A 23,756-nucleotide genomic window follows, 5' to 3' on the forward strand; every position below is an offset into this window, starting at 1 on the left:
AAATACTACGCAGCTTCAATTTCTTCATATTCACAGATTTTGTTTCACCAGGGGGGGTCTGTCATTTCTCAGAGGCATAACAGTTCATATTTCTCTTAATTACCTTTGCCTGGCTCAGAGTCTGAGCTAAATTAAGGGCCAATTCATTTCCTGTCCAGGCACTTCAGGAGATAGCAGGGCAATCTCCTTTACAGATAGACTTCCAAATGTGTGATGGATGAAAAGCAAGTATAACAACGAGGAGAACGAAACAGGCGGATGAGGTGCTGCTGATTACAGACACAAGTAGAGAGATACAAAAAGTCAAGTGTAGAAATGGAAACAGTCAGAGGGAATGAAGAGTACTGAGAGCAAACATCAGAGGTTATCTGTGTCCTGATGGGATCTTTGTTGTCGTTCATTTATGTCAATTTGATGCCAGTCTAAGAAAAAGTTCATTTAAATGAACGTTGAGAGCATCAGCATCAGCACATCTCAAAAAACGAAACAGAAAAACAAAGGGGAAACCCTTTAGATTCCTGTGTGGATTACTATAACAACGACTATAAAAAGGATTATTTTTGTGTGCATCAGGGTGTGAGTGTGTGTGAGTGTGAGAGTGTGTATTTGAGCATGCTGAGCCACTGGGCTGACGTAACAGTCGGTTTAATCCCACAGCGTAAATCTCAGAAAATGAGCAGCAAAATGCCGAACTGAGAGCTCACAACAGACTAACCGCACAAACAACACAGTTTGTTGTACCAACACACAGCTCCATAAGCACACACACAAATTCACACAAAGACAGATACATATATACTTACGCTGGACAAATTTCTTTCTACCTCCCTGTCCTACTGTCTCTCTGTTTCTTCTGTCTGTCTTTTTGTCTGTCTCCCCCTCCTATCCTCTCTAATTCCCAGCACTTTTCCCATTGGAGTGCTGTAAGAGGATAAGGCCATTCCCTGGGAGAGCAATAAGAGGATGAATATGTGTGTGTAGGTGTGTCTGCCCATGCCCATGTGTGCCTGTATATGCATACACAAGCATTTTTATTTTTTTGTCTGTTGCACATGTTGGTCAGCCAATGTGCAATTGAATACAGGTGTGTTTATGTGTACAGTTGTGTGCTTGTGAATGTGTGTGAATATGTGTGTCTACATGCCCACAGGTCTGCCCTACATATGGAAAACCTCTTAATTCCCCGTCAAGAGACTCTGAGAGTTGGAACACCATTAGAAATTCCTATGTGTTCTTCTTTTGTTCTTGAATCTCTCAGTGTTTTCCTCCCCTCTAACTGCACAGCGATCACTAGCAGTCATTAATCGGCCTGTCTCTCACAGTGGGAACAAAGAGAAAAAAAGATGAAGGGGATGCGCAGCAGCAGAACTGCCTAATGAATTTTTCTGAATTTCTTTTAAGCAGCCACTCATATGCTGATGTACTGAAAACGATGGCTAGAATGGAACCAGAAGGAATTTCTATCATCAGCCTTTTGAAGGTTGTATGTTTGATAAAAATTAAAATTCTAATTTTTTACTTCCTTATTCTTTAAATATGCTATTTAAACCAGCAACACTGTACAGTGAATTTGATCACTTCTTTGCAACTTTAAAGACTTTTAGCTGTGGCAACCACAAAGAAAAACTGCTGCTTTTTTCTAAACATGATTATTATAAACAGAATATGTGATCATTCCATGTTCCTTTATTTAAAAAAATCCTTTATAAAAAATCTCAGACTTGTCAAATACATGAATTTATCATAGAATTAGTAATATTTTGCAGAGACATAATCATGATCCTCACTGCTTGGTAAATGAGTGGAAAGAGAGAGGGAATTGGACAAGTCCAGTCAAATATAAAAATGTCGGTTTTCACTGTGAACAAGCAAAAGAAAAAAAGCTTACTGAATATCTGTCTTAAGTACAGCTATAAGACAAATAAGTTGACAGTTGACAGTGAGGGTAAGATATAGGAAATTTAAGTTTAATTCCGTTGCTAAAAATAATCAACTCCCAATTCGCCATGTAGCACAAGTCAAGGTCAAGGTAGTACAAGGTCTGTGCAGCACTAGATTTACCACCGGGTTTTAGTGATTTATGGTGTAATGCTGTTTCAGTGACCTCGAGATCTCATTAAAAAGAATTCACAGCTATAATCCTGTTGTAGGCACTGATCTGGACATAATAACAGCAATACCTTGAACCCTATACCTGTTAGGTATTTACCTAACCCTAACAGCACCAATACGGCTCTAACAGAGTCTCACTTTCACAGAGAATAAACTGCTATTGTCTGAGGCTAGAAAATATTGAATATAACAACAGGTGCTCCTGTTATTCTTGATAATGCACATGTACGTGATAAGAACAACTGTATGAACGCATGCCTACTTTAGCTTAAAATGCATCGTGCTGTACCATCAAAGAAATAAAGATATATGCACGCTGCTGTCATTCTGAGTCACGCGAAATGATATGTTCTATGGAAAACTCCCTCTTGTGAGCAGTTTTTGAAATATTTCCATGTTTAGATATTTTGTTGTTTGTTTCTCTTTATCAAGGAGAAAATGTTTGCAATCTTAGAACAATACTTCTATTTTAGGTTTTTTAAGTCATTTTAAGTCATGTATTTACACAGTAGATCAACAACAACTTTGAGCAACAGGAAAGCTGTTGCCCTGGATTTCTCTGTTTCTACTCAACTGTAATGAACATTCATGGGCAGACCTTCCTCTCAAGTTGAACAGAGAGAACAGAAAGGAAACAATGAACAAGTAGAGACAGGAAGACACAGAAAAGTAAAGTGTCAAAAAGGCAGCGAGTGTGAGGAGAGAGAGAAGGAAACAGGGCAAAAGGAAGAGACAGGTAGTGACAGAGAGACAGAAACAGAGTGAAAGACCTGTGAGTTGAATAAAGAATTCTTTGATATTGGGTAGTTTCAGTTCAGCAGGCTTTTGATCGGCTGTCTTGGAGGACTTCACCCAAACTGACAAGAGAAAATGAAAGTCAAGGTAAAGTTTCATTGGGGTTTAAAATGTGAAGACATAAACCTGCTGACAGAGTTCTTTGATATGGGCTTGACGCTTCTGACACCAAGGAAGAAACAGATCCAAGGTACTGCTTCATGAATCCCTTCCTTTGTCAAATTCATGGAAAAGGGGCTTCATGTTACACAACAAAAGAATGTCAATAAGAATGATAAAAACACAGTATTTTTTAAAAAGAAATATCAAATATCAAATCTAAATAAAGGTTTTGGCACCTTTTCTGACACATTACTACAAATTTGTGTACTTGTCAAATATTTGATTTTAGCAGGCTTCAACAAACCCAATTTCCCATGAGCCCTAGACCATCGTGAGTTAAACGTCATGGCTCGACAGAAGAGGTGAGTCCATGAGCGAGTCAAGGGGTCACGGCTAGTTCAGACACGTCTCTAATAACAGCAATGACTTCAGTACCCGCGCTGCCACACTAAATTTTTATGACAACAAGGTTTGAGTCATTAGCACAGATTTCCAATGTTAAAAATTTTTAAACCCAGTTTAAAGACATTTCCACTGTTTACTCACATTTCAACAACAGTGTCAAGAACATGCAGTATGTGTATGTGCATGCATGTACAGTCTGTGTGTGCTCAGTTGAAGTGTGTCTCTCAGTGAGCCTCTGGGGAGAAGCCACAGACCCTCTATTGATCGCACCACCCTTACATGTGAAGCCGCCCCATAGGGAGATGACTCACTTACTGCACTTAAACAGGCACAGTCAGTCACTCACACACACCTGCACACATGCACAGTCTCTCACATTTGCACAAACCAAGACGCACAAACTCTTACGCAGGCAAATAATCAGTGACAATGTACCATATAATCACACCCATGTACTAATAGACATGAAAAACAAATTTCTCTTAATCTCCTGCGTCTCCCTCTTTCCCTCCTTTTTTATCCATCCGTCATTACATATTTCCCTGTGTTTAATTACCAGCAGCCTTTTATTGCAAAGCTATGAAAAGAAAGAACAGAATTAATTTCCATCGTTTCAACAATTAAATGACACGAAACAGCTCTTATTTTAATCAAGGCTAAATTAACATGATACAGGCAAAAACTGCACAGCTCCATATCCGCTCACAGACTGGAACAGACCCTGTGTGTGTGTGTGTGTGTGTGTGTGTGTGTGTGTGTGTGTGTACGGTATGCGTGAGCGTGTGTCTCAACACCTGTCTGTCACTGTATAAGTGTGTCTGCCAGTGCACATACATCCCAAATGCAGCAGTGATGCGTGAATTACACTCCCACTGTGAGTGATTTGTTTTTCATGCCTAACAAGAAATCTTTTATTACCGTGGTATATGAATTCTATACAAATACACACATACACACACACACACACACTAAACCGCTCTTCTCTGCCGTCTGCTCTGCCCTAAACTGCTAATCTCTCCTCTCTTCACTCATCTTCTCCCTTTTTTCCCATTCCTCTCCTTTCTGCCTCTTTCCTTCCCCTCTTCGCTCGCTTCCCCTCCTCTGCCCCCACCAAGTCTTTGATCTCCTCTCCCCTACAGTGCAGGTGTACAATCCACTGAAAATCAATTTTAAAGACGGGCTGCTTTGAGACATCTCAGGCGACTCAGACGCTTTGCCACAAGATACCGTTCAACCTCTCTCTTTCAAATTTCTCTCAATTTAAAAACCACAGGGAAGTGCTGCCTTAACAGACAGCTGTGGTGTGAAGTGGGACACTGCGGGGGTTTGACCTCTGTTAAACGATCAGTTCAGGGTCTCAGTGTTCTCACACATCACACTCTTACACTCTGGATGAACGCAAGCAGCTGGATTCAGAGAGGGACGCGGTGACAGCTAGCGAGAGACAAATGAGAGGGGGACAAAACAGGACTGATGAAGAAGGAGAATGAGGTCATAACATTTCAGCACAGATACGTTCAGGAGTTCGTATTCTAACAGTGCTGGATGTAGTTAATGGCACTCTCAATATGGCTGGCTACAGAAAAAAAAAACAGCATACAGTTTCATTTATTGACAGTCATACATAGATGCACCCACGCACGCACATAGCCATTCACATAAACACAAGCGCATGCGCCACATATCACCCCAGCTGCTATGCTGGATTCATCCAAATATGGTAGGGGATATTACCATGGCAACAGCAGGCAGAAGGGGTGCAGACTTGTGCGGGATGATCTCCAGAGAGAGAGTCTGCTTTTTGACTTTTGATTCAAACTATTCTCTTTCACTTCATTCAACACTACAGTGGCTTCTTCAGCACAAATAGAATATCTGCCTCTTACGAAAACTACCAAACACAATCCAGCCTTGGTTACACGTTAGCTGCCATGGCAATGCAACTAAACTGCTTCAACTGCAAAGGTTTGCATAAGGTGCATTCAGTGGTTTTAACTTATGTAGCCGTAGACTTTTATTTTATTTTTTTTACTTCATAACCAATGCTTTATCTGAGTTTTGTTTTTTAACTACATGGGCCTCTTCAGGGATGTGCGCAGTACAGAGAACATTTCCCTGAAATCTGTAGCAATACAGCTGCAAATGACAAAACACAGCCATTTATAAATAGCACCGATGAAGTGGACACACAGTAACAGGTAAAAGGCAGACAGTGTTTGAGAGGGAAACATATTTTGAACTGTAATGACTAACCATAAAATACAGTGATGCTGTTGCTGTGAAGTCAACCATATGATAAGTCATAGCTATTATCACTGGCTGCCCTGCATGGTCCGAGTGGAAATTTATTGTGAGGACGGAGAGTGCATCGAGTGTGTGAGCATGTGTGTATGTACGTTTAATTCCAGCTGCCTGGCAAAATACCATACATCTATGCATTCAATCCACAAACTACAGATATGTCTGATACAGTGTATATGCACACAACAATCTGAGACAAAAAAGAGGCATTATCGAAATCTGTGTGTTTGGACTAATGCAATATGTATTTCATGGGGTACTTCTTATGTATGGCTGCAAAATATTGGAGGAGGCAGTGTAACGTTTTACCAGTGGTGGCTGAAACACATTTCTATATTTCTATATTTATACAATATCATCTGAATTTAAGAAAGGAGAAGATGTTTCACTTGAGGACACACACGAGGTTGGTTTAGAGAAAAACTAATCACATGAGAGCATGTGCATTCGTGCTTGTAGGTGCTTGTGTGTGTGTGTGTGTGTGTGTGTGTGTGTGTGTGTGAGAGAGAGAGAGAGAGAGAGAGAGAGAGAGAGTTAAGTGCGAGTTGTGCTTGTGTGTCCCATGTGGCTATAGATCTTTATCTCAGCCCAGCTATTCATTAATGAGTCTGTAGCCTGCTGGCACCATGAGGAATTATAGGACAGAAGCAATCAATACGCTCAGGCTCCAAATCCAGACTGCATGTGCGTGCCTGTGTGTATATGTGCATGTGTGTATGTGTGTGTGCATGCGTGCGTGTGTGACATTCTGTAGTTTTCTTGTGATCTGATAGTTAGCCTGAAGACCTTATGTGAGTTTTGAGGATTATTTCTTGAAGAAGAACATAAAAAAAATCTAAAAGCAGAAATGTATTGAAACTGAGTGACTGCTGAGGCTTTTTTCTTTTCTCTTTTTTTTTTTAAATCGACAAAATGTAAGGAGCAATTTTGTGTAAATAACCAGCATTAGCAGCACTCCTGATGTCATTCTGAAGCCTTGACTGCACTACATAATCTTGGGTTTCTGTAATGTAGTATTACGCTAATATTATAATCACTGTTATCAACTGTGGGTCCCAGTACATCGCTCATAAATGACAAAATATCTTACAAAAACATGTTTACTGAACATAGTTGCTGAATTGATCAGTTCCTTAGATGTGCAATATCACTGCAATCTTTACATCAAAATGGGCAAAATGGTAAACAAAGCATCATGTTGGAGCCTGACTCTCTGTCATGTGGGAGTCCAGCATAGAAGTAGCACAAACTTAGATTCAGAAGAAAGAATTTAAGGGTGAGATGTTGCTACCTGTGTCTACATTAAGGTTACTTATGTATTCTTGCATGCCAGGCAGCACATGGCACCACTCAAACAGTAAAAATACAATCTTGAGATCCAGAGATCTTGCTGTATTTCACTCAGATCTATTAAAAAGTGTGGTTATCTGCCCTGGTAACTGAATGATCTGCTCTATCATCAGCCGCGTGCTCTTGTGGTAATGTAATTATCCTGGTGTTAAACGAGTGTCGGCCGAACTGGACTGATAACAAGTTCCTTCCACAGACCACCAGTGAGCAGGGCACCCACCCGTGACCATCTCCAATTTAAAAACTACAGCCCGTTTATGATACTGACACTAACGAAGGCTGATATTCAATTATCCAACCTAATCAAAGCAGACTGGCCAGAGACGGAGGGCCACAGGATGTACTGCAAAAAAAAAAAAGCAATTTTAACAAGCCATTAAGTTCTATATTCAGCCTCTGAAAACTGTTTTCTTCACACAAGTGGAAAGCCAAATGGTGTGAGAGCTTTAGTTGATTTCAGTGCAGTCTCACTTAGTTCAAGAAATTCTAATGTGACAAGTGGCCATACAGAAATGAGAGTAGCTGGTACCAAGATGGTGTTGCATAATTTCACAGAACTGGTTGGAAGGAGCAAATTTAACAGCTAACATTCCTCGATAACGTCACAGAAAGAATAGCATTTTATTTGGTTTAAGTTATTAAAATAAGAAGTGGGACAAACTGCACTGGCTATGCCAAATTTTAGAACCCATGCCAAGTCCCGTAACTGGCCTATTCATCTTCTTTTTAATTCTTTAACATTTTTATCAAAGTTTTTTCCTCCTTTTTAATCAAATTGGGGAATTTCAGAGTCTTCACAGCTGTTGTTACTGCTAATTTTATTGTTATCCTGGGGAGGAGCTAAGACAGACACATGCTTAACAAGCTGCTTCTTTCGACCAGACAGCAATGAGCTCCACCAGAAGAGTTTAATGTGAGGCAGGTTCTCATTATCCCCCTGATCCCACTCTCCTCCTTCTAGGCATTCTGCATAACCAGTAAGAGAATGGCAAACCAGTAGAGCAGTGACAAGGAAGAGAAGCCACCCTGCCAGAGAATCTCTCTTAGAGTTACAGCTACCCCTGCTAAGAAACAAACGTTGCGTCTCTGAAGTGGCAAATGAGAAATTTGTGTTCTGTTAACTCTGACTGAGAATTTTCTCTCCAGCCTGACTTTCATCAACTTCCACATACACATATTTCGAAGCTTCTCTAGTCCCCTACTGCTAAGCACTGAGCAGCTCCACTGGACCAGTTGGAAGCTCAGTGATTTGCTCAAAGGCACATTTACAATAGTTATTAGAGGAGGGGAGAGAGCGCTGTTGGGAGCTTCTCCTCAGTTTTGTAGCTTTGAGCCAGTGTTCAAAAACAGATGTGTTGCTGTGCATCAAAGCCTTTGCATTATAAATAGTCCAAACTTAAAAACAATTTAACCCATGACAGGATATCAAAGTTATGACTGTAGCTTACCCGTCGCTTTGATTCCATCAGGACAGGATTTCTCTCTGTTTCTACTTTCATCTCTAATGGAAAGGTGAACCCAGTTAACGGGATGTACAGCACATTTGAGACTGGTATGGTGGTTTAAGATGTTACCTCACTCTCAGCAGGACGACGACAATGACGATGATGGCGATGATGAAGAGGATGATGAGTAAGATGAGCATGGTGATAATGAGCATCATGGTGGCGATGACAACAAAAATGAAGCTGGCAGCGATTTAGTTACACATTGCAGATCACTGAGGGAAGAGTAGAGGAGAATTGAATAGAATTATATTTGTGGCATTTTAATGGTAATCACATGATAATGCTTCCAATCTATTCAAAGTCTATTTTGTTCTCAGCACATTGGCTGGTATAGGTGCTAAAATCATTATTCATCTTATGTTAATTACACAGTCGGCATGGCAACCAAAACTCAAGAGGCTTTGAAGCAACTTTCATATACACACATGTATGCATGCACACACACACACACACATACACTTGCACAGATGTACATAAAAACCCATTTGGAAGGTTATTTTTGCAAGTGAATTGTAGGAGGAATCCATGTAAGTGAGAACAGAGCTCAATGTGAAAACCACCTGTTTTTTGTGAATGCGAACAGGGCAACAATGTCTCCTGCTGTAAAGAAAATATCTTTAGTCTGTTTTGGAAGTATTCAGTAGTATTCAGAATGTGTCCTTGTGTTTATGCTCCACCATTTTACACCGGCTGGACAAAAATCTATAACTTTTCCACAGACAAAAAGACACAGAAGTTTTTTGTTTTTTGTTTAACAATGCAGAGTCATTAAACACAAGTTAGAAACAGCCATGCAAACAATATGTCATAAAATTATAGAAGAACTTTTTTTTTTTCCTTTTTCATTTGGGAAATCAGCCACAATCAGTCACAGTCATTTGAGGACGTGTGGGAAATAATGTGGGAGAAAACAAGCAGCACCGCTGGTCAAAAACCTGGTTGAAGATACTTAAAATAATCACCAGCTGGATCCACGTTTTATGCAAATAACTGGGTTGAAATTAGTTTGAAGTAGATATTTACCAGCTGGGCACTTATTTTAACATTAATAGCTTTGTGTTTATAATTATCAATGGCTCTCACAAGAGGGTTATTTTAGAGAAGAGCACAGAGCCACAGCTTTGCCCTCCAAAACATCCAGTGAAATCCCATGTGGATCACATAGTTTGAATATAGCTGCTTGGATATAGGAACACATTAATTAGAAGCTAGATTTTTTTCTACCTGATTTTTACTGTTCTTATTGATCCAGTCGCAGACTGTGCAAGACACACCTCAATCATTATTTGAGTAAGTAAGCTGCAGAACACACAGACAGAAACCAGGGATCTTTGTAATGTAAAGCCAGGATGTAACCACACAAAAGAAAAGAACTTTGCAGCTCCACTGACCTGCCAATGAGCAGGAACTCTCCAACCAGTCCCTGGCGTCTCATGGCCATGAGGATGTTGCGGACAGTCATGCCTTCACAGAAACATGCTACCACCCTGGCCTTGGGCAGGTGGGCCCTCAGTCTCTCCAACAGCCGGTCAAAGCTCTGCTCTCCAGCATTGCTCCAGATTTTGCCTGGAGATAAGTCAAAGGAAAACATGGTCTGTGACCATCTGATATGTTTGGATCTCTCTTTCTTCATCTGTTGAGGTGTTAACTTTCATTTGTTTTTGTTTTTTGTGTGTGTGTTTTTGTATGTTGCAGTATCTCTGTTTCTTAACCTTGTTTTGCTCAGCCAGGATCAGCCACCTGATGCCCACAATGTGAAATGCAAGTGTTCACAAGAAAATCTAAATAAAATGTCACCTTACAAACTGACCTTTATCTTAAAATATGCCCTGTTATTTAGTGCATGTCTACAAGCTGAGACTATAGTGAAATTCAAATTATCTTCAACACCATGGTGTCTTTTGACAAAATTAGATGTGAGAGGCAGTAAATGGACAGAAACTATACCTGACAGCAGTACTCTTCCTAATGCTAAGCAGCAGTTAACAACAACAATGCTGGTAGCACATCTGCTTTTACTGCTTTTGTGTTTGAATCAATACTAAACTGTACAGCTACTAAAAGCTCAATCCACTTTTTACTTGACCAGAAATTTCTATAATGTTTGGAACTGATTTACTGAGATTGCCTTGACCTGGGTCTCTTACCAGAGTGGGCGATACAGATGCCCTCCTTGGCTGCCATGTCCTTGAATGCTTCCATCCCACTTTCACCATAGTTGCCTAGATATGCAAAGAAAGGATAAGGGTGGGAGGGATTTTAATCAATTCAGTTTTGTGGCAGAAGTTCTTAAAAGTTCTTAAATAGCTGTTTGAAAAGGATGTGGATAGACACACAGACATACAGACATACAGATAGCTAGGCAGATAGACAGCTAGATAGATAGATCAATTTATGCATATACCTAGGAAGATGTACATAATGACAATGACCAACATTATTGGTACAATTTAAGCCATAAATGATGGACAGTACTATTTGGTGGGAAATGTGACAGTTAAGGAACTCGATCCTTCCTGATTTTCTGATACATGCCCACCGCAGTAACTCACCTGCTACTGCTTTACTCATAAAAGCTCAAATTTATGTCAGAGAAAGCGTCTCCCCACTGTGGCACCCATTTCCTTGCCAGAGAAAGTGGGTGACCTGGAATTTATGCTAATGAAGGGTTGTACACAATGGCAAAGACTATGATAGGATTCCCCTCTTTAATTTCTCTTCCTCTCTTATGTCTTTCTCTCCTTTGTGTTAATTGACGAAAAATCTCACTTTCTCACCCTTTTTCCAGTGTTTCCCTTTCTTCACTCAATGAGATTGCTGTCTCTAATGTTTCCTCCTTTTTTTACTGCGTGTGTTATCAATAACAGAATGCAGCCTAATTAGACATCATTGATCTGTGCTCTACTTAAGTACTTAAGTTGATAAAGAGAAAGAAGAGGAGGTCAAATGAGAAAATGGGGGGGGGGGGGGGGGGGGGGGGGGGGTGTATAGAGGGAGAGAGGGATAGAGATAAGGGAAAAGAGATGGCAAATCATGGTGGGAAAAGAGAGCATACGAGAAGAAAAAGGGAAAAGAGAGGGAGAGGAAACACACAGAAAACCTAAGAGGTCCCACAATCCCTGACCGCTGCTGCATCCCAGTCTGTGTGTGTGTGTGTGTGTGTGTGTGTGTGTGTGTGTGTGGTGTGTGTGTGTGTGTACAGTCAGGCCAATGATGAGTGTGGTGGAGCGAAGTGTAAAGTCCTGTAATTAGTGTCTCAGTGAGAGGAGTGGGAGACAGATGGCGCCGACCGTCCTTCCCCTGCACACACTGACATGCACACACACATGCACTCACACACACTGACACACACAATCATGCAAAGGCACACACATATCATACTGTTACCATCATCAAAATCGATAAAGCTTGTAACCTACTTCACTCTGGTCTCAACAGGGATTTATGTGTGAGACATCTCTCTCTCTCTCTCTCTCTCTCTCTCTCTCTCTCTCTCTCTCTCTCTCTCTCTCTCTCTCTCTCTCTCTCTCTCTCTCTCTCTCTCTCTCTCTCTCTCAGTAAGCTTGTCATGTGGTCTCTTTATCAATCCATTTCTGTCTCTGAATCTCTCAAACACACATTCACTCTCTGCACGCTACTTAACATTACATTTCCACACAAATACACTTAAGCACCCATCCCTCCTGAACAAAAACCCACCCACGCACACACACATTCATCATTTTCAGACACACTACAACCACAGAGAAGACAGTAGGATCCAGTCTTGTTTTCTCTCCCTCACTACTGCACCTCAAAGTAACTCGATTATACAGGACAGTTTCCACCAAAATTGACATCCTCTTGGCAAATTTGAGGAATATAATGCTGTTTTGATGTTGGACTGGTAAAGAGGAAAAACTTCGCTGAAAGGCTTCACCGGCTTTGACACGGGCAGTGATCAAATACAGCACATATAATATGCAAAGCAGAGCGTGAATGAACAAAAATTCTTACACTCACGATTAATAGCTAGTTATTAATTCATTCAAAGCCCAACCACTGAAAAGTCCCTCAAATTTCAGTTCTGTGAGCACAGTTTTGCACTTAATACCTTGAACCCCCTGCTTGCTTCAATTCACCTAACCCACCTACTCTCTACTGCCTCAACTGAGCCTTTTATCCACTCTCTTCACCCTCTCACTGGCGTCTCCTGGTGCCACCCCTCTCTGATTGTATTTTGGCTTGTTTTCTCTGAAAGTACAAACACAGGCCAAACCCTCCACCTAAGCTCACTTACACCCACCCGCAGCCATTTACTCCACAGTGACCATCACATTTTGGAGCAAAACACCTGGTAAACAGCGCATCTACCTAAAATTCCCATCATACGCACGGTAACTTCCTTTGTTTCATCACTTGAAAAAATTTAAATAAAACAGCTGGGACCTCCAGCAAAGAGATCACACGTTCACAGCTTCTCTCTATTTTCCTTATACTCCATTTACCCCTGCTTTTGTCCCTTTTACCTCATGCCGCTCTATCACTACAAAGCTGTATCTCTTTAATCCCTATATTTAAATACATTATTTTAATGATAAACAAAAACAACAGAACAGAAAGAGCTTAAAGTACAAATCCGTGAAAACATGAAAGATTAAAAAAAAGGACAAAACCCCCCTTCTCACTCTGTGCTCCTTATGTTCTTCTACCCCCTTGTTTTTTGATCTCTCCTCCTCATCTTGTTATTCATCTGTTATATTACAATACATTACAACACGCAATCAAATGCAAAGCTTAAGGGTCTTCTCCTTGCCCTCTGCGGAGCTCCCTTGCCTCCTCCTCTAGCTGCTTGCTTCTTCTACCCCCGCTTTCTCAGCAGCAGCAAAACAGGCAGTAAAATCTAAGCTACAGAGACAGGTGGTCCTGTGTTATTTCTCCCCTCGTTTCCTTCCCTCCCCTCTCCTCTCCCTCTCACCCGTCCTCCATTACTCCCTCTCATTAACCATCCTCATCCTCTTGTCACTCTTATCAGGTCTATTACATGCAATTACATCTTCCCTGCCTTTCCCCTCTCTACCTTCCTTGTCTGTTTCCTCTTTTCAAGCTTCACCCCCCAGCCCCCCCCCCCCCCCCCCCCCCCCCCGTCACAGCTTCATCCAAAGAAAAATAACATGCAGTAAAAAAGGAACGCTCCAATTCCTCAAGATCCCTCTTTTTCTCTTGTCCTCTCACGAGTTCTCCTCAATCCTCACCGATGTCACCACTACCCCATATCACATCTGGAGTGTTACAACAATATGCAGCTAAATGTCAAACACAGTAAAACCCTGGGGCAGACTGGCTCACTGACACTCATACTCTTGTCAAACAGAGTTAAACAAGATTAGAGAATTACATGGATAATACATGGCCAAAACCTTCTAACTCTCCATTCCTTTCAAAAGTACTAGACAGTGTTGTGTCTCAGCTGCTTTTATCACACAATTCTAATTGTAACCTTTCTGAACCTTTTCAATCTGCACTTACTAAAGTGGTAAACGATCTTCTGCTCATCATGAAATCTCTTTCTCGCTTTCTGGCAGCCTGCGAGTATAGATCATTGTATACTCGTAGGCTGCCAGGAAAAAAAAATAGGCGTCTGTGGCCTGCCCATCACATGGTTAAAGTCTTACTTATCTGAAAGAACAAAGTGTGTTTCCTATACTAACACTACATAAATATTTTCTAATGTGAAATATGGAACAACCCAGGGCTCTGTTCTAGGTTTTCTGTTTATACTTCACCTCTTGGCCAAATTATACACAGTCATGGAACCGATTTCCACTGCTACGCTGATGATACTCAACTTTATGTGCCTTTAAAAGCAGATTACCCTTCTCAAATCTAATTTGTCTCAAAATTTCCTCCTTCTAATTTGAGACTGAAATGAGATCCTGGTCATTGGTCTGGCCAAAAATAAAGAAACCAGTTTGATCAAGTAATAATAACTTTCAATAACTATGTGATATCTGAAAGTATGATAGTCATAAATCTTCAAGTTACATTTGATCTCTTCAGCATCAGCATATTAAAGACATCACCAAGAACACCTTTTTCATCTATGTAACATACTTAGAAATTAGTCTTTTCTGTCCATGGTAACTGCTGAGACCCTAATTCAGGCCTTGATGTCATCCAGGCTTGATTATTGTAACATTTTGCTTTCAAGCCTAACAGTCTGCAAATGGTTCCAAATGCTGCATCTAGAAATTCAACTAAATCCAGAAAATTTGACCACATTACACCAATTTTAGCTTCCCTTCGCCGGCTCCCTATCCATGTCAGATTAGACTTAAAGGTGCTTCTAATGACGTACAAAATCTCAAATGGGCATGTCCTTTCATACCTGTCTGATCTCCTTAAACCTTATACTCTATGCCATGCTCTTTGCTCTCAGAATACAGGGCTCTTGTATATCCCCAGAATGAAAAAGAAGTCTGCTGGCTACAGGGTCTTTTCCCCGTCGTGCCCTCTTCCTCTTGAACAACCTCCCTGCTGACATCAGACTCTCTGACTCCGGTGAAGCGTTTTAATCCAAAGTTAAAACTCATCTTCACACCATAACTTTCAGGTAGTGGCTTATATCTGTGATTACTTTACACCTTGTACTTGTTACCAATCTCCCACCAGCAGGTTGGACTCAGTCTCAAGGGATCTGTAACCTAGTATCCACAGTATAGTCCATGTAGTCCTGTTCCTGTAAACTTTCTGAAAACCAGTGCATCTCTCTAACTCTGTTTGCTGTTCACTCAAGCACATGAGTGAATATGGACAGAGGGTGTCGTAATGCTGCACAGATTGTTAAGCCCCTTGAGGAAAATTTGTCATTTGTGATATTGAGCTATATAAATAAAATTTGACATGGGTTGAGTTGACTGAATAGAACCCAGGCATAAACACAAATACACACATTGTCACCCAGACACGCAAAGGCTCTGTATAATCTGTGTAGAGTATTTGTGTCTGTATCACTATTAGTCTACATTATTAAGGAGTTACTGAGTAGGTATGAAGCCATGCAAAATTTCTTCTGATGTAGTCACTTAAAACTAATTTGCAGTGTAAATATTAACTGCAGCCTGAAGCTAAACAAACACTGACCTTCTCAACACAATGGCTAAATGTTTTGTTCAATAAAGTCAGTTAGTGTAGTGACTCACTCAGTGACTGATGCAAATCTGTTTCTTATGAATGTGACAGGAAACTTTTAGCGAGTACTACTCTGTCTGGTAAGACCTGAACAGTCTCACTAGAGTTTATATAAGCTGGAGGAGATTGTTGTCACAATTGCTAATTTAGTTTATTCTAACATACATATCGCTGTATGGTTATTTTTTGACTTCTACCTCTGCAAGTCATACCGCAGGGATCTAATGTCACTTAGTAACTCAACTGATTTTAGATCCCAGATCCCCTTCAAAACACTAATTGAGTGTTTTTAGGAGAAAAAAACTGAAACACCTTAAGGCCTTTTAGGCCTTTTAGTCTTTTTAAAAATCAGCTATTGGATATATTTTCATGAATTTCAAATTATATGTGCATGTCTGTGTTATCCTATTTTTTTTGCAATGGAAATAGCTCCAGGCTACAGACAGGATGCATATCAGCAGTTTTATAACCATAACCATGGTTTTCCCCACAGGCGTAGTTTTTACCCGAGCTCCACTTGCGCCATGCTTTTATTCTACTGAGCAAACTCTGGATCTAAAAATATACCATGCCTGTGCCCAGAAATCTTACTTTCTCTGCTTCAAACAGGCAAGCAGAAATTCTACATCATAGCCACATTCAACAATCTATGTCTGCCACTGAGTTAGCATAAGACCCACACTAGACTTATGAATCATTGAAAATATTTAATGTATGCATGTGCTCAAATACAGGTGCAAGTTATTGCATACCTGATATTATAAACAATTACTCTGCACATATATATTCCCAGACAGTCCATGTCTTTAACCTGTTTTACCATGGCAACAGCTTAGACATTTTCCCCCCTTAATAAGCTTACAAACATCTGAGCCAATAGGAAATCTCAATTTAATACTCCCTCATAGATATCGCGGCTGGAGCCTGGGCAGCAGGATGGCTGGCAAACCATCTATCTAGCTTAACAGAAGCCATTAAATGGATTCCCAGAACATGAGTTCTGAGACCTGAGCCCAAGCCAATTTGAGTAGATGTAGTCCTGTGACCCAGCTTCATTAAAACACAGAAGAGCTCTTGTTATATGGAGACCCACCAGAAACTGGCCCATGACCCACTTTGAATTTTCACCCTTAGGCAACATTGCCAGAAACGACGGCAAAAATGTGAGTAGATTCTGTCGCTCTCCTCTTCCCCATTCATTACACCTTTCTCTACACTTCCCTCCCCAACCCATCACACTCTTTCATCTTCCTCAGTCCTGCAAAGGCCATCACAGTTAAACAGGCAAAGGGCATGTCAGGTTAGAGACAGAGAAAGAGGAATGATGATAGAAAGAGGGATAATGGGATAGGAGAGGGAGAGAAAACAGAGATGATGGAAGGGTAGAGAGAATCAGTGGTGTCAGGATCAAAAACAGCCAATAAAGACAAATAGGAGAAAGAAATGAGAGAGAGTGAGAAAGACCGAAAGGGCGTGAGTGCAAAAGAGAAAGAGGTGGAGGGAAGATTGACAGCTTGTTTTATTGACAGATTGATCAATTTCTTTCAGAGTGTGCCTTTTGTGACACATGTCAAATTTCATGTCAATAAAACCTGCTGAGCTGAATTGAATTAAACTGAACAAAGTGACACAGAGAGAAATGAGAGAGGGAAGCAGAGAAAGAGTGAAACAAAGAAATATGAAACGCAGTGTTGTGGAGGATGCTGATGTTGATTCTCTTTAGCGAAATGCATGATGATCAATGAAATCCAATTGCAGCCATCTGTATGAATTATTAGTTTGTGTTACGATCAGACTGACGACACACAAATCAAAAAGGGAGATATACTGAACCTGCTCACACTTTATCTATAAAGTACAGTGCATATACATACAAACAATGTTTGTAGTGGATGGTGGTGGATTAAAGGGAAATGCTGACGTAGGACAATGGACAACACCTCCGTTCCACTTCACAGTGCCTAGTGAAACAGAGGAGCAAGCTTCAAGCTGGCCTCCCTAAGGTGCTCTACAAAGCCTTTATTCCAGGATCTCTTACACTTCACAACTTCTCCTCTCTGTGTTGAAGGAGAGACATCAACGTGTTGGAATAAAAGTGTTTCTGCTGATACTCCCGCTATGACTGATGAGTCCTATAAACATCAGCTCAGTGAAAGTATTAGTTCACGTGTGTGGCATTTTGATATTTGAATATTCACATGATTTTATGCAAATGATCTTCAACTGCTTTGATCCTGTTTTAATCACATGTAACAGTTAATCTGGGTTGCTATGTTGCACTGCAACTATCCATCTATCTATCTATTCATCCATCCATCCATCCATCTATCTATCCATCTATCTGTCATAGTAAATGATTCTTTAGCTTGGAAATCTAATAATGATGATTATAGAATTATCCTAGCTCTGCTGTGCTGCAATTAATCTTACGCTACTGCTGAGTTTATACTATAATGGCTTATTCAATGAATTTAAATTAGTATTGGAAAAGACACAGACATATACATACTGTATGAGCCTGGCTATAAGTCAATGTTTCTCTCTGGAAGTTAGGTTTGCAAACATGGGCATTATCTAATGTTTGAGTGTATATTGACATATTCACACAACCAGATGCTCCTGTTAAACACCTGTCACAGAGCGACCCTGTTACTTTGTATTACAGGGTTGTAGGAATTTGCTTGGCTGGAGAGTTTCTACATGTCCACCTCACACCCCCAGGAACACCACTGGGCTGTGCATCGATTATAGCATTGCCGCCACAACTGGAAAGAGACACAGTCTAGCTCAGGGAGCATGTAATCTTCCAATGAGAAAGTAATACTCACAGTATTCTCTGCCCCAATAATATCATTTCATTACTTCAATGTAATTACTGTGTGATATTACATGTATTATTCAGTTTCTTGCATATCAGTTTTCATTGTCTCTTGCCTCCAGAAGCAAAATGTTAATGCAGAGAATTAATGAGTCCCCCTACCATCTTCCTCTGAATCTGCAGCTCCTGTATGCTCTTATCTATCCCAGGCACTCCACATCCACACACGCAGACCCGTGTACACGCACCTTGTACTGTCTTCTGTGGTTTTCTAGCACCATAATCATTGCTTTCCCCATTCTCTCTTCCTCCCTTGTCCCTCACTCCCCATTTCCTTCGTCTTTTTTCCTCAAAAAAACCCTTCATTTTCCTCTGTGCTTTCCCCTCTCTCTCAACCCTCTCCTTGTCCTCTCCCTTCATTCCTCTGATGCCTTTTTCTATCCCTTGGCTCTCCTCCTTATCACTCTCTCTCTCTTTTCCTCTCGCTTTCCTATCCTTTCCTAATTCTTTCCGTCTTCTCTCTGCCACCCTCCTCCTCTGGCTCTCAGTGTCTGAGAGTGATTGTGTTTGAGAAGGCAGCGGCCGACCTTGAAGACCAGTTCCAAGGTCAAACAAGCTTGTCTGAGGAAATACAAAGACCAATCCTCTCCTGACAAACACATTTGCACACACAACCACAAGCACCATCTCAAACACATATGCCTATGCAAAAACAACTGCTCTGTCCTGCCACTGATATTAATAGCAGCACACCAGCAAGCATGTACACACACACTCATATGGAGGTCATTCTCATGAGAAGGCAAAAATAAATGTCATACAGTAGACAAATGTTATTTCTGATACCATATTGTTACAAACTTACAGGATGATTTGTCTGGAACAAATCATTTACATAAACAAATGCAGACACAATTATGTAAAGAAACACTTTGAATTTTCATGACCAAGGCTGAGAAAATTCTACATGATTCTACACTATTCTACATTTACATGACTGTAATTAATTATATTAATTAATAAAGAACAGCAGTCATTTGCAGTTCTTTTTTTTTTTTTTACCAATTTACATATTTTCAATGGAAACATGCAAATCAGTCCATATTTGTGCAGTAAGTTTTATACATGTAGTGTGACATCAGCTGTTGCATTACATTTCTGATTCATCATAAACTCTATACACTCCTCCAATTCATTCCCAACCCACAACATCGAACATCTCCCACACATGCATACTCAATATGTAGATGCAGTGTATGCACTCCGTTAACACACACACACAGACACACACACACACACACACACACCTCAAATGAAGCAATGTTGTAAAGCCCTCAGGCAATGCCAGAGGCCAGAAACTAGAGTCCTCATTGTGTGTGTGTGTGTGGGTGTGGGTGTGTGTGTCAGTGTGTATGTGTGTGTGCATGTTTATCGCTCTTTATCACACACTTTCAGGTTCAACAAGCCTTCTCTCGGTGGACACATACACACACACAGTTACTGCATTGTCCTCTCGTCCCTGTAGCTGTCACACTATCTCCCACCACTAAACCAAGTGAGTCAGCCTGACTGCCAAGTTCAGAGTGAGCGAGTGAGTGAGTGAGTGAGTGAGTGAGTCAGTGAGTGAGTGAGTGAGTGATGAAGTGAGTGATTGAGTGAGTAAACCTTCATGCCCCCTTTTCCTTGCCTCTTTCCTTTTTATATTCATTCACATTTTTGTGAAGGTACTGTCACATATTTTTGAGAAGCTGCTTTATAGCTTGAGGTTGATGACACCTGGCACTCCATCTCTCCTTCTTCTTTTGATTATGCTCCCTGGCACAATCTCTGCCTTACCCCAGCTATCCCCAGATGCTTATTTATAGCAGTGTGGCAACCACCTGTTCTTGTGACCCCATCTTTGCATTCTACTGCTTCATCAACTTCTTGGCAACTAGCTAGTTTCAACCCAACTACTGTAAATTCCATTTATACCACATTTCCATTCATAAGCTGTAAACTGCTCCCTTTAAAAACCACTTCCCCCTCCCTCTCTGCTGCAGTATTCTTACAGTACGACCGATCTTGTCAGTTACATTCCACTCTCCCTTATCTTCCCCTTTTCTTCTTGTCCTTGCACTGAAAATACTCCTGTCTTGTCTGAAAACTTTTCTGATTTGAAGTTCCTTTTTGTGAAACATCACAAATTTCGTTCACAATTAGACATGTGAGAGCAATGAAGGACTTTCCACTTGGAGTGCTGCTGCAATTAAAATAAGTCAACCTGGATAAGGTTTTCAGGTAAAAAAAAGAAAAATATAACCTGGAGTCAAGAACACAGTACACTGAGGCAGAAACAGAGTGAGGAGGAGAGAACAAGGGAAAGATAAAGACAAGAGTTTATGCATGCACGTCTGAGTTTAGAAGAGGAGTTTAAAAGTCAGAGACAGAATGTGTGGGTGGCTGTACCTTCGGTGTGTATAGCAGACACGTAGCTCCAGTTGTATCTCTTGACAATGTCCACCATAGCTCTTGCCTGCTGGGCATCTGAAGGCACCACCCGCATAAAGTACTTATAAAGGCTCTGAAACAATGGAAATAAAATCAGAGTTATCCAGGAGCATCTAGAACATTAAGTAAGGTAATGAGCAATTACACATAATTGAACTGATTAAAGTAGCAGTAATACATTCTCTATCTAATGGATTCCTTTGAATATTTATGTGGCTACATGTGTCCATCATATTAATTTGTCCACAGGTACATGGGCTCACCTTATCGCTGAGGTCCATACTGGTGGCAGAGTAGGCAATCTGTGGTATGTTGAACAGCTGCAGAAGGTTCTGGACCTGGATGGCCACTGAGCTTGACCCCGGTCCAATTAAACCCACAATAGGTTTCTTCCCGCGCATTGGAGTTGCAGAGGGGTCTGCGCACTTCATCGTCACTCCTCCACCTCCTCCACCTCCTCCGCCTCCCCAAGAAACTCCTCCACCCCACTCCTCGGCCTCATCGGAGGAGACCAGTGAATCCCGTATGAACTCGATGCTCTGCTCCAGAGCCACGGCTGAGTGCCAGCAGGAGTCCCGGATCTCACAGCCCAGGGTGATGTTGGGAAGGATGTGTGGGTCATTGTTAATACGGTCCAGTGTGTGCATCATGGCCTCCACCCTCTGGATGCCGTACTGCTCTCGCACCGCGCCACATTTGCGCTCATGCACCTGTGCAGATGGAGCGCAAGGAGAAAGTCAGTGTTGTCTAAATGTTGTCATCACTGATGATGGCATTAATTATCCAGAAGCATTTTCATTTGTCAGCAGACTGGATGAACAGTAAGACGCATTTTTAAAATTGCGCTTTTAACACAGTTGCTTCACCGTTGGACTAATATTGGTTTTACATTCACATGGCTGCCATGTTCATAGAGTTATTTTTTTCCTGTTTGCAATTATCCATAATGAAATGGAAAAAAAAAAACTTAAATGCCAGTGAGTTAGCTAATGGAGGGTGAACGTTCATGGACTCACACAGAGGTACCCATTCTACAAACTGGTCTTAATAATCTGAGCAGCATTATGGCTCTGTACAATAGATCGGAAATTGGGCCACAAATTACCTCTCAGTAATTTTTCTGACCATCAGTTTACATGTTTGTCTGTGTTAACTTCTGTAAAATACTCAAAGAGCTTCTTTCAAATCCAGGCACACATAGCACATGAAGGTCAGTGGGAGAGGAGTGTGAAAATTTACAATCACAAAAACCAAATTCCTATATTTCTATAACACACGAACCGTCCTGCAGGCACACACAGACGCAAAAATTACCTTGTCGGCAGGAGGTTGATGATGGACAGAGAACAACGCCCCGATGATGATGTCACCAGGTATGTGTGCTACAACTCGCCGTTCGTTGGACTGGGCAGAGTCAGCTTGATCAGGCCACACCCAAATGGATAGAACTAGCAGCAGCCAGAGCGTCATCTTGGTCCGTCCAGGTAACAAAGCAGAAGCAGGTCTCAGAGCGGTCATGTAGAGCCGTCACAGGAAGCTACTTGTCCGAGAAACGCTTTCCCTCTCCATGGTAAGAGCTCGTGGTACAGAGGAGTTTTTGCAAATGGATGATTTCAATATATTTCTTTCTTCTAACTTGTCTTTCTCTCCTTTGGATTTCAAGGCGGCACCATCACTGCAACAGCTGAGACAGGTGCAGCAGTGCAACCTGGGAAAGTCAAAAGAAAATCTGGACTAAGTCTCATTGGCTGACACAACTCCAGGCTGCCCCAATTATAAAGCAGAGTTGCTCTCCACAGTAACAGGTGAAAGACAGGCATGTTCACAAAAACCTGCAAGCAGAAAAGACTTAGAATTTGAACATGGGTGTTGGTGCTGGATGTCAGTAGCACCGTAACCACACAGACTTGTCTACCTGTGGACACCTCCTGTCTTAAACCTGACAGACCTTCAATATCTTTACTGTATTTATAAGCTTTGACTAAATATGCTTTTACTATTTCATCATTGATACTCCTCATGGTTTGACAGATCCATCTAATTACTGCACATGTATTAAAATCGGTTTAATATTGTACAGTGCATGGGCAAATGGGGAAATACAGTAAAAATTATAATGTGGTATCTCAGATGAACAGGCAAACCTAATCTTCTGTTAAACACAAGTAGTTTAAGTAAATCAGACCTTCAACCAAGTTTGAGATGAAATCCAAACACATTTATGTAGATGAGGTTCATTTCCTCCACTCCCTGTTTCCATTCACACCTTGTCTTTTCACACACCAACATAAAGTGGGGCAAACTCTGTGATTAAAGCCTGTCACTCTCACTTGACACCATTTTTATGTGCAGATAATGTCAATCTCACCATACTAGATGTTTAATTGAAACATGGATGCAAACTGTGTCATTGAAATTAATATAATGCCCGCTCCGTTGGCCATTATAGTTGCCAACATAATGAGGAGTTACTGTTTGTCCTTAATGAAGCTTAATGTGATGACTAGAGTACTGGCTCTAGACCAGGTACTCTTGATTTATGTATGGAGGTTTCACAAACACTGGCTCAGCTTTCCAGCCTTGCCATTTTCTTGCCAGGGAACAGCTGTAAATCACTGTGACTGAGCTAAGTTATCATGCTCAGCACTGTGTCAACATAATATCAATAACCACAACAGCATATCGCACCACACAGCCTCGGCGAG

General features: G+C 41.1%; 1 protein-coding gene across 1 annotated transcript in view; it reads right to left on the reverse strand.

Annotated features, from left to right (window-relative positions):
- grm5b (glutamate receptor, metabotropic 5b) overlaps positions 1-22,521 on the reverse strand; it is a 52,572-nt gene extending 30,051 nt beyond the window's left edge. The window contains exons 1-5 of the mRNA XM_041045939.1: positions 22,366-22,521; positions 21,315-21,761; positions 21,010-21,124; positions 10,721-10,795; positions 9,965-10,139 (exon numbers count right to left, since the gene is read on the reverse strand). Coding sequence (XP_040901873.1) covers positions 9,965-10,139; positions 10,721-10,795; positions 21,010-21,124; positions 21,315-21,761; positions 22,366-22,521 — 968 coding nt within the window. The remainder of the gene's footprint in view (positions 1-9,964; positions 10,140-10,720; positions 10,796-21,009; positions 21,125-21,314; positions 21,762-22,365) is intronic.
- Positions 22,522-23,756: the final 1,235 nt, after the last annotated feature.

Source organism: Toxotes jaculatrix, chromosome 9 (assembly GCF_017976425.1).
Source record: "Toxotes jaculatrix isolate fToxJac2 chromosome 9, fToxJac2.pri, whole genome shotgun sequence".
Lineage (NCBI taxonomy): Eukaryota > Metazoa > Chordata > Actinopteri > Toxotidae > Toxotes > Toxotes jaculatrix.